We start from the raw sequence: 14,697 nt of genomic DNA, 5'->3' as shown, positions 1-14,697 counted from the left end.
TTACTCCTTTTAGCTTTAGTCCCATAAGTATAGAGAATGTTTTCTTCTGAAATTTTATTTAACTTATGCTTTCCTTTCAGTCATTTTTACATAAAAAAAATATGAAGTGTATTGGCAGTATTTTAAGTTTTTTGTAGAAAAACTCAAAAACAAAAACAAAAAAATCTAAGTGCTTGACAAAAATGACAATTCTTCTTTTCCCAAAGAGCATCTGAATTTGTATAAGAGTTCAAAATTTCCCTGAAGAAACCTCTCAAGTTCGAGAGCGGGTCTGAGAGCGAAAAATAAACACATAATTTCACGAAACAGTGTAGAGTTTTGTATTTACGACAGCAGACATATACTTTACACTGATCAGGGACGATTTTACCTAAAACACTCAGGATAGATAAGTACCCATTTACCCGTTTATACGGAAAGAGTTCTACAAATTCTGATTGTGTTATGTGCTTTATATAAATCTGCTCCTGAATAAAGAACATAAGAACATAAGAAAGAAAGAACACTGCAACAGGCCTACTGACCCATGCGGAGCAGGTCCATGTCCCCCCCGGATTAGACCAATGACACCCCCCCCGGATTAGCCAAATGACCCACCCAGTCTGATCATCTCCACTCAAGGATGAAGCACTGCACCACACCCAGCAGCACAAGCTAGTCAGGTCCAACTCACACCCACCACCTGTAACCATAGGATGTGCAAAAGATTATAATTTATTACTCTTAGTTTTTATTAATAAGCATATAACGATCCAGTAACATAAATGGCATTCAGCACCAACAGGTTGACGAATAAGACACATGTGCAACATTAAACATCTTATTGATGATTCCTAGTGCTGCATATAAGTCTTGCTCATCAATTTAATGATCTAACAATTATATGCAAATACACTGAATAGTTTAATGTTGGAGTGGTTTGGGTGAGTATACGATGGTTGTTGAAATGCTTTGGGAGAGTATAAGATGGCTGCTGGAGTACATTTCGAGAGTTTAATACGTCCCCTGGCTGTCTTCAAGAAGGCACTGGATAGGCACCTAAAGTCAGTACCTGACCAGCCGGGCTGTGGTTCGTACGTTGGATTGCGTGCGGCCAGCAGTAACAGCCTGGTTGATCAGGCCCTGATCCACCATGAGACCTGGTCACAGACCGGGCCGCGGAGGCGTTGACCCCCGGAACTCTCTCCAGGTATACTCCAGGTATAGTGTCTAGCGTTAGCGCTATTCCCACTAGTACACCACTAAAGAACATGTAAATTCCTATCAGATACTTGTGTTAACTCAGTTATTCCAGTGTTGAATATACACTTATATAATGGCATAATAAATCCTACTTGTGGATTTATGAGTACAAATCAAAATGAGAGTAACAGAGAGTGATATGGAAATATAAACACAAATGCAGTATAATATGATCCTTTATTGACAACGTTTCACCCACACAGTGGGCTTTTTCAAGTCACACACGGATCTACCTGGGTTTGGAAGGTACGAGAGTATTTATAGTCATGACTATAAATGACTATAAATACTCTCGTACCTTCCAACCCCAGGTAGATCCGTGTGTGACTTGAAAAAGCCCACTGTGTGGGTGAAACGTTGTCAATAAAGGATCATATTATGCTGCATTTGTGTTTATATTTTCATTGTGTCGGTATTTTATACCATTTATTTCCAGAGAGTGATATGTTTTTCTACCATAAATTCCACAAATGGACCAGTAGACCGTAAGTATTTCTCCGATATCTGCAGCATCAACACATGACAAACCATTCTTTAGCGTTCTTATCTCACTCTCAGTGAAAATATGTGTTAAACGTATTCTTTATGAATTCATTAGGCTCAGCTCTAAATGAAACGTTGCATTGCAATTCAGCTTTTATTTGATCTCTGCAAAACTGTGACATATCTCTGCTCCAGTATCTTACACAATACAGGTTGAGGAAATGATAATCATCCCAGAAGTTTATGAACCACGAAAATACATAACGTGAAGGTACATCTTATCGCTTATCAGTAGTCACAATGATCTCTATTTTACTTGCGTTTAACATCGAATTTAATGTTACTCGTTTTCTTTGACAGAAAACCTTCGTTGTAGAAAATGAAGTCCTAAGAATTTTAAGGTAAGCAAAAATAATTTGTTTCCCTTAGACTGATTTTTTTTTTTCGGTCACTCAGTCTGGTTTATTTCAGAAGGGGTCCTTTGATCCCCCTCTCCAAAATCCGACCTGTAATATTTAGCTACAACTCAGGTGCTCATCAGACTATCTATAATATGAATGATTAGATGAGCTTCATACAGGTTTTATGCAAGTTATATCATAGGCAGTATCATGTTGTTCACAGTGGCTGCATGAAGCCAGGGGCGGATCTACTATGAAACTAATGAAGCTTAAGCTTCAGGGCCCCTAATCTCGGAGGGACCCCAGAAACGACTTTAGTCCACATTGCTTCAAAATTTTGGACCTACTGTACGAGAAAGGGTTGCTAAGGGGCCCCCATAGCAGTTCAAGTTTCAGGGCCCCTAAATGTAGGTCAGTCACCGCATTAAGCACATAGTTATATGTAAAATAGGAACCATTACCAGATATGTAACATTAACAGATAAATACACTTATATATGATGGTTTATTTATTATTATTATTAAATATTCGCCGGTATTGTCCCGGCCCGGGCCTTTTCCAAGTGGTGGCCCGGCCTTGGCTCCCTCTTTAGGGAGTGTTTGAGACCTAAGTCTCCCATGGGAGGAGGCACAAGTACCTCCTCATCTTTGGGACCAACTGTCCCTAGGCCTAGCCACAAGCTAGGCCTCTCTGGTCTGCCATCCCCGCCACAAGGAGGCTAATGGGAATGACAGTCTTATGAGCTAAAGGCTCGGGCTCAGGCACCTACCCTTCCCTAGAAGGGCTGGGCATGGTGTCGATCTATATGATGGTGTTTTAACATTATGTAAGATAATATTATATAAGCAAGCCCGGCAAAGATAGATAACCTTAATTTTTAAAAGGATGGACAGATAAGCCAGTGGAAAGCTTCGATCAGATGACCAAAAAGTCCAGTTACGGGTTTTCATATAAATAAAACCCGCGTCAGGAAACACATGTCCTGTTTGCTGACGAACCTTATCTGTCCTAAAGCAGCAAAGTTTAACAGTGTGACATATTTATCTCTATCTTATTCTTTAAGTAATATTTAGGAAGAGTTGCCTGCCGTCCTTATAGTCAGCAAAAGTAAATACTAACGACAGTACTAATATGTAAAATTTAAGATTGCTTGACATGGCATTTACTTGTACTTGCTATGTGAGGCTGGTCACAGACCGGGCCGTGGGGGCGTTGACTCTCGAAACCCTCTCCAGGTATACTCCAGGTATGCGGAAGAATGGCTTCGTATTATCACTCCCGTATCGTTAATAACGCAGGACAACCCATGAAAGCCAAGAAGTGTACCCACGACTCACGAAATCGTAATGACACGATTGTAAACAAACCATACCACGGGCGGGGATAGAACCCGCGATCAGAGAGTCTCAAAACTCCAGACCGTCTCGACCGTGGCTAAGGCGACGGTCTAGAGTTTTGAGACTCTGATCGCGGGCTCTCTCCCCGCCCGTGGTATGGTTAGTGTGCCCACAATGTTCGACTGATCTCTAACATGACAGAAAAGAGTATTACTTGTGTCGGCAAGTCTAACACATCTTTTGTGTTCTTTAAGTTTGTCAGAAAGAGATCGGCCAGTTTCTCCTAAGTACTGAAGAGGACAAGAGGAGCAGGAAACAGAGTAGACTCTATTTGTCCTCTTCACTATTCGACTAACCTTTAGACACCTATTAACTGCTAGGTAAACTGGGAAAGCAGGTAATAGGAGATCTGCCCACATGTCTCACCTTTCCCAACATTCAAACCCGGGTTATCCTGGTTGTGAACCGATCGCTTCACTTCTGAGTTATAAAAAAAAAAAATATGTTTTATAAGTATTACCAAAATTAAAGAGACAAAACTGTACGGCTACTCTTATTTATATGACATCTTACAACGTTAGAACATGAATTATGTTTAAATATCACACACACCCTTCATGCATAATGTTTACCTGTTATAATATATCACGGTAATCCCCAAACTTTTTCTAGTCTGAGGATCCATTGAAGTCAATAAAAAGTTTGTGGCCTTAAGTGTACGTTTGGAGAATTTTGACTTTATAGACTCGAAATCTCTTACTGAGGTGCCGTCCTTAAAGTCAACAAGAAGTAAATACTAACGACAGTACTAATAGACAGTAAATAAATCGAATATTTTAACCAGTCATTGTGATTCAAACCATCAAATCAAATCAATTCTAACCCTTCATTTCCTATTAGAGTACAATGTGTACTTTACATGTAAAAAATATTGTCAAGCCAGTGCCGGATCAGCCGGGCTGTGGCTCGTACGTCGGACTGCGTGCGGCCAGCAGTAACAGCCTAGTTGATCAGGCCCTAATCCATCGGGAGGCCTGGTCATGGACCGGGCCGCGGGGGCGTTGATCCCCGGAATAACCTCCAGGTAACCTCCAGGTAAGCACAAAGAAAACCACTAGCATGCATGAGCATTTCTGGAAAATCGTGGACCAGGCAGGCTGGACCAACTCTTGGAATTCGAGATAAGAGCATGTGTGTCAACGCATATTAAGATTCATCATTCCACCATTACAAAATAAGTCTCCGACGCAGAACAGTGAAGTTACTGGAGGCGATAATTGGGCCAGTTTCCAACTAGCCAGGTTCTCATGCACAGGCCATGCAACATTAGAGAGCGCTTTAGATGAAGGTGAAGCAAATTTGATAAGTAGAGGAAGGGAAGGTACTGGCGAAGCAAGTGCAGGAGAGGTGAGGAGAAGGGGGAGGTGGAAAGCCCGTGGCTTGGTTGGCAACGCTGTCGCTTTACACACCGAGTGTCCGTGATTCAATCCCCAGCCGAGTAGAAATATTAAGCATGTTTCCTTACACCTGCTGTTTCTGTTCAGCCAGCAGTAAGTACCTGGGTGTTAGCTGAATAGAGTGGGTCACATCCTATGAGGACAATATTGAATGACCACAATGGAACTGAAACAGTCAGTCCTCTATAACGCACTTTGTTTTTTTTTTTTGGGGGGGGGGGATTATTGTGGATAGCTAACCCTCCAGGTTCAAAATCCGAACAAATCTTATCTTACCCAGCTGTACATCAGCAAGTGTAGCTTGCAGCTGTGACAGATCATCCTCCCCTCCTCTCGCCACGCCAGGAGTACCTGGCCGGGCGAGAGGAGGGGGTTGATGTGAAGATTCCTCTCACAATACCTAAAATCTGACACCAGTTCTCTAGTTCTGAAAAGATAAAGCTATGAGGAAGGTGGATTTCTACTCCAATGGGCAATGGGTGAACGTGAGTGGGTCTTGTGTGGCAGGGATGTGTTCTGTTTCGTAAATGGCCTGGTTAATGAAGGGGGTTGGTAAATTCAGAAAGTCGTGAGAGGAAAAAAATGCGAAAGAAGACTAGATGGGAAAGAGTAATTCTGTAACATCGGGAAGAATATATGAGAGATAGAATTCTGGTAGAGAAGAGAGGGAGGTACTGGCTTCCAGAGTACTATTTTAATGGGATGGGAACGAACGAAATCTTTCAAAATGTCTCTACTCTTCACCTTTACATTTGAAAGCACACACTGAAAGAGCTCTAAAGAAAGCTCTCTCGGCTCACTGAAAAAACTGTTTGGAATGAAATGTATGCTACAAATAAAGATTTGCGCACATATCTCTCATTTCCTTAGGTGCTATATTACCCTTATGAGTTTAGCACTTTCCGATAATAACGATAATAATAATAATAATAATAATAATAATAATAATAATAATAATAATAATAATAATAATATCTTCACCTCTCGACTTCTCTCCTGTAGAATTTCCTTCTCTAAGCAAATACAGTTCCGTAATAGTTTCCACGAACGGCTGAAACAACTGCCACAACAGTAATGTATGTTCTCCGAGAACACGTAGTGACAATTAATCAGAGAAAATTACGTAAGACATAAGAGGGTGATCACTGTGTAGTGTTTAGCAGAAAAACAACACTGGCGTGTGACTGACATGTCATTAGCAGCCATCAGCTCACTTGTTCAGCCTTGGAAGTGGTCTCATGATTAATGATGTCATAGGTTAAACTACATGCTGTGCCGAGTTTAATTCTTTTTTGCATGTGAAAATTGTAGAGTGTAATTATACTTTTATAATAGTGCATTTGTAGTGGTGTCCTGTCTTCTGTTATTTTTTTTTTTTTCAAATTATCAATAATTTTTGCATTTTGTATTCCACCGGCGGTAATCATTTACCGATGTGTGTGTGCGTGAGTGCCTGCTCGCGACGTCTAGTGTTTCTGGTCGTTCGCTGCTTCAAGTGTTTTTGGTCGTTCGTGACGTCAAGTGTTTCTGGTCGTTCACGTGGGTTCCTGAGTGGAGATAGCTGTGATAACAGATGTTACAGTGCCACCTGATGATCGATCCCCCTTCCCCTACCATCCTCGTGGTAACGATTCACATGCCACCTTCATTTATCACAGCTTGTCTCTTGTGGCCTCCGTCTCCTCGACTCTTGTGTGGCGTGACACTCAGCATTATACCCGCCAGAGCCGCTGTCAGCACCATAACAATATGGATGCCTCCATTACACCTGTTTCTGTTGAGCTGCAGAGAAAAATTATTTTAGTGCTTGTGATGTGGGGGAAGGGGCAGTGAAGGACCTGCTCTCGTCACCATGGTAACACTGCAAACACGTCGTAGTCAGCTGGTATGCTCCACACTTGTATCTGGACTGTTGACTGGCTCGAGGCTCCAGTCATCATGGTCTCGCTCCCCCGACCTGTTGGTGCAACACGCCGCTTCCTCCATCACCATGACGGAATGTGCCGATACAGCCTCCCGAGTTCATACAGCTGTAACCATTACATAAACATCTGAATCCTCTCAAATACTAAACAATAATTCTCTGTATTTCTGTAATAATGTGATTTCTTAAATTATTACCATAAGACTGCTTACAGTGGATATAACGAAAATACCGAACCATGAGTCACGACTCAGTATTGATAGGTAAAATATTTTCGTGCAGTTATGATTATCATACCTTAAACTCACCTTGGAGAATAGTAAATATGTGAACACGATCATGATGACCTTGAATTGAATCTGCTAGAGGAAATTCAGACCAGTGACCGCGTGTAGCAAGTGTGGATTAACCCGGTGCAATACCGGTGTAGGGTGACCTTGTGTCTTACTTCCTTGTAGTGTACTGGTGGGGTGACTTGTGCTTCTGACCATGCCTCGCCGCGTCAAACAAATTTTGGCTGAAGACCGAATCACCAGGACTCCGTCTGACCTGGTAAGTTAATAGCTGGTTAATCAGTACAACCTTGTATTTATTTAAGTTACATGTCTATAAAGAGAATAAAGTGGCTCAATACAGTGACTGGAACAATACAAAAATGATACGTTCTTAGAAGAATGAAACTGATGGATTTTAGTTATTAATAGCCCCGTCCATTGTATGACAACATGAGTGCAGACATATTCCACAGCATCCTACCTGATCTGCTGACTACTGTTGCCTAACCACCTGAACCTCATTTCCTGTACCTGGTAACCCAGGGGTCTCTGTTATCAGTAGATCTCCAAATACCACTTGCGGACGATGACTCCGAGATATAGCCGAGTTATATAACCGGATGTGTCACGCTATACTGAGTACTGATAACAATCACAGTCCTCTCTGCAACCACTTATGTGGCCGGTACATTAATCAAGTGATATTCTGCTATCGATTAAAATGCACAATATCCTGGCTGAAATAATTCATAAACTATTTTCCATTTTCAGGTGGTGGATTAATTGCTAATAATGTAATCCTGTCAAATATATTGTCATATAACATAAGCTGTCATTAATGTGAATATTTTTTTTAATAAAGTTTCTCATAGCCAAAGTTGTAGGAGTTCCAAAGTTATGAGGTAGTTGATGTCATGTGCTGTCTCGTGTGCTGATCTACTGGAGTGGGACAATTTAGTACAAGGGTTGTCAGTGCTTACGAGGAGCTTGTAACTCTTGTATTCAAGGGACTACTGAGTTACAGGTAGCCAGCACTAGTTACGAGAATTTCGAATCTTCGAAATAATAACAAAAATATAATGGGTATTTTTCGAAGGCAGTGAGAGAGGCTTACAAATGAAGCGTTTTCTCTTGATTGTAAATTTATTTAAATTATGATGAATCTATATTTCTAAAAGCAATTCGTAGCTTGCTCTATAGTGTTGCACTACACGCTAAGCATCCACCAGCTGTCCAGGGATATCTCTTGATAACTTGAAGCTATGTTCCTACATCAGCTTAAAAGAATGAACAACAACTAAAGTTTATTTGAAGAGCGACATCATCCATCACAACTTTATTCTTGTCTGCTTTATCAGCCATCACAACTTTATTCTTGTCTGCTTTATCAGCCATCACAACTTTATTCTTGTCTGCTTTATCAGCCGTTCCCCACAATTTTATTCTTGTCTGCTTTATCAGCCGTTCCCCACAATTTTATTCTTGTCTGCTTTATCAGCCGTTCCCCACAATTTTATTCTTGTCTGCTTTATCAGCCGTTCCCCACATCACTCAGAAACTTCTAACAGCAGCAGTAAGCCTGAATGCCTTCCACATCCCTCCCCCAGGCGCTGTATAATCCTACGGATTTAGCGCTTCCCCCTTGATTATAATGATAATAATAATTCTAACAGCAGCCAATCATTTCTCACATAGCCAGTAGAGTCAAGTATCGTATCAAGACCAGCGTTAGCTAACAAATATTTTAACAACAACAAGTCAAGTCATTCGTATTGAGAGCCTCGCCAGATGTTTCTCAAGTAACTCATGGGATATCCGTCATTGATTACAGATATACTGATGAAATCTTCCAGTTTCGTGACCCCAAGGTCTCGCCACTCGATGTAATCGCTATGATGTCAATAAACCCATCCTCTTCCAATAAATTATATTATTTTACAGTGCTTCTGAGCACGTTCCTTCATTTTTAAAACATCAAAGCAATTGGTACTTTTAAATAGTTTTGACTGCAGTTAAGAAGACCTAATTCCTTGTGGAAATTCCGCTAATTCTTAATAATTTCTAATCATATTGGGAAAATGCACTAAGTCCTAATTAGGTGAAGATAATATTAGGAACCTTATCAATTAATGTTTCCAGTTACTCAGTTCCTATCTTCTTACGATCACTTCCAAAAGCTCCATTATTCCTATTTCTTTTAAATCATTTACACAAACTACATAATTTTTTATTAATGTCGGTAAAGTCACTCCCAGAAACTAAATTTTCTTCTTCTTTTTCAGTTACTTCTATAAATTCGTCTTGGTACTTTGCAGTATCAACATTTTTCAGTTATCCCATTTCTGTTAAATCATATTATTATTATTATTATTATTATTATTATTATTATTATTATTATTATTATTATTATTATTATTATTATTATTAATAATAGTAGCAGTAGTAGTAGTAATAGTATAATTATTATAATAAATTATTATTATTGCTGTTATTATTATTATTGTTATTATTATTATTATTATTATTATTATTATTATTATTATTATTATTATTATTATTATTATTATTATTATTACTTTTATTATATTAAACGATAGACGCTCATGAAAAAGTTTTATCCAGTTCTGGAACTTCCTTTATTTTCTTTATATTTTGTCCAGGCCAAAAAATATTCAAATTACTTCCACGAATTTCATTTATTGCTAAAAATTTACATACTTTTACAGAAAAAATATTACAAATTATTTTTATGAATTTTCAGTACTTTAAAATTATTTTTTGTCAGTGAGTATGTGTGTGTGTGTGTGTGTGTGTGTGTACTCACCTAATTGTGGTTGCAGGGGTCGATTCATAGCTCCTGGCCCCGCCTCTTCACAGGTCGATACTAGATTACTCTCTCTCCTTACTTCATGAGTACCATACCTCTTTTTAAAGCTGTGTATGTGTGTGTGTGTGTGTAAAACAAGTACGTGTATACAGTGTCCTTGAAAAATATGGGATTCATCAGCTAGAGTGCTTCAGCCAATTTAAGTGAGAGCACTTATGCAGAGGCGACTCAGCCCACTTAATTACTTTCCCGAACGCAGCCACCGACACTCAAGTGTTTGTACCCCGTAATTACAGATGATGTGAAAGAGTTTCTCATCGTGCTTTGATGGTGATGAGGAATGAAGAAATTGTGATGAAATACGCACATATTATCGACGAGCTTTCCTAGAAAATAGCTTTAATATTACAGCAGTGGTGACGGTGGTAGTGGTGATGATGGTGCACAAGGGAAGTGAAGGTAGAGGAGGTGACGGTGGTAGTGATGATGGTGAACAAGGGAAGTGAAGGTAGAGGTAGTGACGGTGGTAGTGATGATGGTGCACAAGGGAAGTGAAGGTAGAGGTAGTGACGGTGGTAGTGATGATGGTGCACAAGGGAAGTGAAGGTAGAGGTAGTGACGGTGGTATTTATGAGGGTGATTTGCTTAGGTTAGGTTAAGTTTGGTCAAGTTAGATTAGGTTAGGTTAGGTTAGGGAAGGCTAGGTTAGGTTAGGTTAGGGAAGGGTAGGCTAGGTTAGGCTAGGTTAGGCAAGGTTAGGTAAGGTTAAGTTAGGGTAGGTCAGGTTAGGTTAGGTTAGGTTAGGGTAGGTTAGGTTAGACTTGGTTAGATTAGGTTAGGTTATAGTAGGCTAGGCCAGATTAGATTAGGTTAGGTTAGGTTAGGTTAGGTTAGGGTAGGTTAGGTTAGACTTGGTTAGATTAGGTTAGGTTATAGTAGGCTAGGCCAGATTAGATTAGGTTAGGTTAGGTTAGGTTAGGTTAGGTTAGGTTAGGTTAGGTTAGGTTAGGTTAGGTTAGGCTAGGTTAGGGTAGGCTAGGCCAGGTTAGGTTAGGTTTGGTTTGTTAGGAAACAGCACAAGCACAAGAGTTTCCCGACGTGGGTCTTAGTCGTATGATGACCCACAGCTTGAGCTTTGGATGATGGTGGTTCTCTTGTTAGACATAACAGTAGTGGCAGGTGATGATATAATAATAATGATAACAATTTATATTATCATTCTTATTGTTTATTACTCACGGAAATAATTGGGTTCATTTTAAGTGTAAGAAAGTCCTAAAAGTAACGCATTCGCCTGCGCTCCACGAATTTAGTTATGATTTCGCGAGTAAATAATAATAATAATAATAATAATAATAATAATAATAACAATAATAATAATAATAATAATAATAATAATAATAATAATAATAATAATAATAATAATAATAATAATAATAATAATAAAATATATACATCTCGATCGGTGAACGATCCGAGATGCATATACAGGATGTTTCAAATTTATGGGCCCAGTTTCAGTCAGCTATGAAACACTGAATACATGGCAGCCACACCATGAGTTGCATGAATCAGCATTGAAAGTTGAATTCGATCGGCTGAGGCGTTCTCGAGTTATAAACGAAAGTTTGAAGATATGAAAAGACGGAAAAACGTCCAGAAACACAGTAACATAATCACTGTTTACACCTCGTGAATTACAATGTTTATGAAAGGTCATCATTTTCCCTGTTAATAAATGGATGGGCTGAAGACACACATGTTTACGGCTGAAGGACTCGAACCCATGACTCACGAAATCGTAATGACACGATTGCAAACAAACTATACCACGGGCGGGGTTTGAGATTCTCTGATCGCGGGTTCTAACCCCGCCCATGGTACGGTTTGACTTGAATCCATCTCGCTGTGAAGAAATATCGCAAGAATGAGAATTATTGAGAAACACACAGAAAGCGAGGATAAGTGCATAATATACAGCAGACACTTATCTCCAAGAGTAAGTAGAAGAATGTAGGAGTGTTGCGCTTTATGTTTATAATTCAAAGAAACACTCCAAAAATTCCAGAGTGCAAAACATTTATTGGATTACCTTTTTTTCAGTCAGTGATATAACCTTGACCGGTTTCAAGGTTATCGGCTGTGAGATATCTTTGACCGGTTTCAGAGGTTCATTGCTGACTGATTCCGAGGATTCCACCTGTGATATTTCTGACTGGTTTCGATGGGTTTACCTCTTACTGGTTTCAAGAGTTTACCTCTGACTGGTTTCAAGGGTTTACCTCTGACTGGTTTCAAGGTTTACCTCTGACCTGTTTCAAGGTTTACCTTTGACCGGTTTCAAGGCTTTACCTCTGACTGGTTTCAAGGCTTTACTTCTGACTGGTTTCAGGATTTACCTCTGACTGTTTTCAAGGGTTTACCTCTGACTGGTTTCAGGGTTTACCTCTGACTGGTTTCAAGGGTTTACCTGTGACTGGTTTCAAGGGTTTACCTCTGACTGGTTTCAAGGGTTTACCTCTGACTGGTTTCAGGGTTTACCTCTGACTGGTTTCAAGGGTTTACCTGTGACTGGTTTCAAGGGTTTATCTCTGACTGGTTTCAAGGGTTTACCTCTGACTGGTTTCAGGATTTACCTCTGACTGGTTTCAAGGGTTTATCTCTGACTGATTTCAAGGGTTTTACCTCTAAATTTATCTTTAATCTGGTTCGAGAGTTTTATTTGTAATTTACCTGTGACCAGTTTTCAGGTTTTTATTTATTTTATTTACGACCGGTTTCGGGTTTTTAAAATAATTTACCTAGGACTGGTTTCGAGGTTTTTGCCTGTTTTACCTGCCTGCCTGTAAGCTGTCTGTCAGCTGCGACTTCCTCCTTGTCTGTCAGCTATAATTTCCTGCTTGTCTGTCATCTATAACTTCCTGCTTGTCTGCCACTTGCTTACCACTTACGAAAAGAGGTTGGACTTGATCAGTGGCCCGGTAGCCTGGTGGCTAAAGCTCCCGCTTCACACACGGAGGGCCCGGGTTCGATTCCCGGCGGGTGGAAATATTTCGACACGTTTCCTTACACCTGTTGTCCTGTTCACCTAGTAGCAAATAGGTACCTGGGTGTTAGTCGACTGGTGTGGGTCGCATCCTGGGGGACAAGATTAAGGACCCCAATGGAAATAAGTTAGACAGTCCTCGATGACGCACTGACTTTCTTGGGTTATCCTGGGTGGCTAACCCTCCGGGGTTAAAAATCCGAACGAAATCTTATCTTATAGTGTTGTTAGTCACGATAATCTAATATTCGTTCCGTTCCTGAATTAAGCAAAGCTGTTATTGATCCTCTTATTCCAGTTCGTCGCTCTACCTCAGTCCGCTTTACACTAGTCCCGTAAGCTATCTATTTCTAATTATCTATTTCTAGTTACCTGTTTGTACTTGTACATTCACCTCGTGGTGTCCCCACAATGGCTATAAATTTGTTGAATAAATCTAAAATTTGTTGTGCAAGCCTTTAAAAATTCCTTTATTTTTGGGTCGTATTTTTTTTCCTTTCAGATTCCATATTTCAGCTGCATATTTCTAGTTGATTTTGTGTGGTCTGCTCTTTAGTTACTGGACCGGCTTTTATTATTATTATAATCAAGGGGGAAGCGTTAAACCCGGAGGATTATACAGCGCCTGGGGGGAGGATGTGGAAGGCATTCAGGCTTAATTCGGGGAACTGGAGCACAGATCCAATTCCCTAAATCAAGAGCCCCTCACCAACATCAAGGAACCTTCCCTGAGGGGACCGGCTTTTAACTTTATGTTATTTTCCTTAATGTGACTGTTTATGTTTTTAAACCTGTTCTGTTTAGCCTCTGTTCAAACTCTCTTGTTCCCTCTGTTTCACTGTTAACATAATGCTGTAAGTTTCCCGAGGACTTTATATGGTTCGTCTTCGTTCCAATGTGTCTCCAAGCTCTGATAAGCTTACAGTTAATTTAGATCTAACTTACAATTATCTTACACCAAACTCATACTCAACAGGTATGATTGGTAGTAAATGGTATAAAATACCGACTCAATGTTAAAATAAACACATAAGCATCATATTATAGTTCTTATGTGTTTATTATTCCAGATGTGATTGGAAAATGGTCTAGGATGAATCGAACTATTTCCTGTTTGCAGCTAAAATTTTAATATTTTGACTAAAAATACATTATTTTACAGCCAGAATACCAAATCTTTTAGATTTTATTTTACACTTTATGTGATTTTTTTTTTAAAAATACGTGAATAATTAAAAAATTATGAAAATTATTCTTAAAAATTCTTTATAGTTTTACCTTATTTTTGCTTTATTAGGTTTTGGGTCCGCAGTGCGAAACTGTTTTATATTTATCCCTCTTCACTGGGTTTTAGAACAGCCTGACTGAACAGATTTTCAGACTGAGGATCGAGATTTCATTTATCAGAAGGAATGGCCCACGCTGATTTAGCGCTCCACGAATTACAATGCGACATCATTTTCCTCTTATATGATTTCAGTTTCTTAGTTCCCTCTTGGATACTCAGTATTTTTCTTCTGCTTCTAACCCACGATCTCACCGCTGGAAAACACAGAGAGAGAGAGAGAGAGAGAAAGATTTAAATTTCGATTCATTTTAAATCTGACAAAACATTTAATACACTCCTGCATGAATGTGTAACATCTACATAAATTGAAGAATAAGACACTTGTGCAACAGTTAGGTATCTTTATTTCGAAACGT

The 14,697-nt window shown here is 39.5% G+C and overlaps 1 protein-coding gene across 1 annotated transcript in view; it reads left to right on the top strand.

Moving 5' to 3' along the window:
• The first annotated feature begins 6,360 nt into the window (after nucleotides 1–6,360).
• Nucleotides 6,361–14,697, top strand: part of LOC128694518 (uncharacterized) — a 112,058-nt gene continuing 103,721 nt past the window's right edge. Inside the window, exon 1 of the mRNA XM_070097840.1 lies at nucleotides 6,361–7,397. Coding sequence (XP_069953941.1) covers nucleotides 7,335–7,397 — 63 coding nt within the window. The 5' untranslated portion in view covers nucleotides 6,361–7,334. The remainder of the gene's footprint in view (nucleotides 7,398–14,697) is intronic.

This window comes from Cherax quadricarinatus, chromosome 60 (genome assembly GCF_038502225.1).
Source record: "Cherax quadricarinatus isolate ZL_2023a chromosome 60, ASM3850222v1, whole genome shotgun sequence".
NCBI classification, from domain to species: domain Eukaryota; kingdom Metazoa; phylum Arthropoda; class Malacostraca; order Decapoda; family Parastacidae; genus Cherax; species Cherax quadricarinatus.
This window is presented reverse-complemented; position numbering and strand designations above follow the sequence as displayed.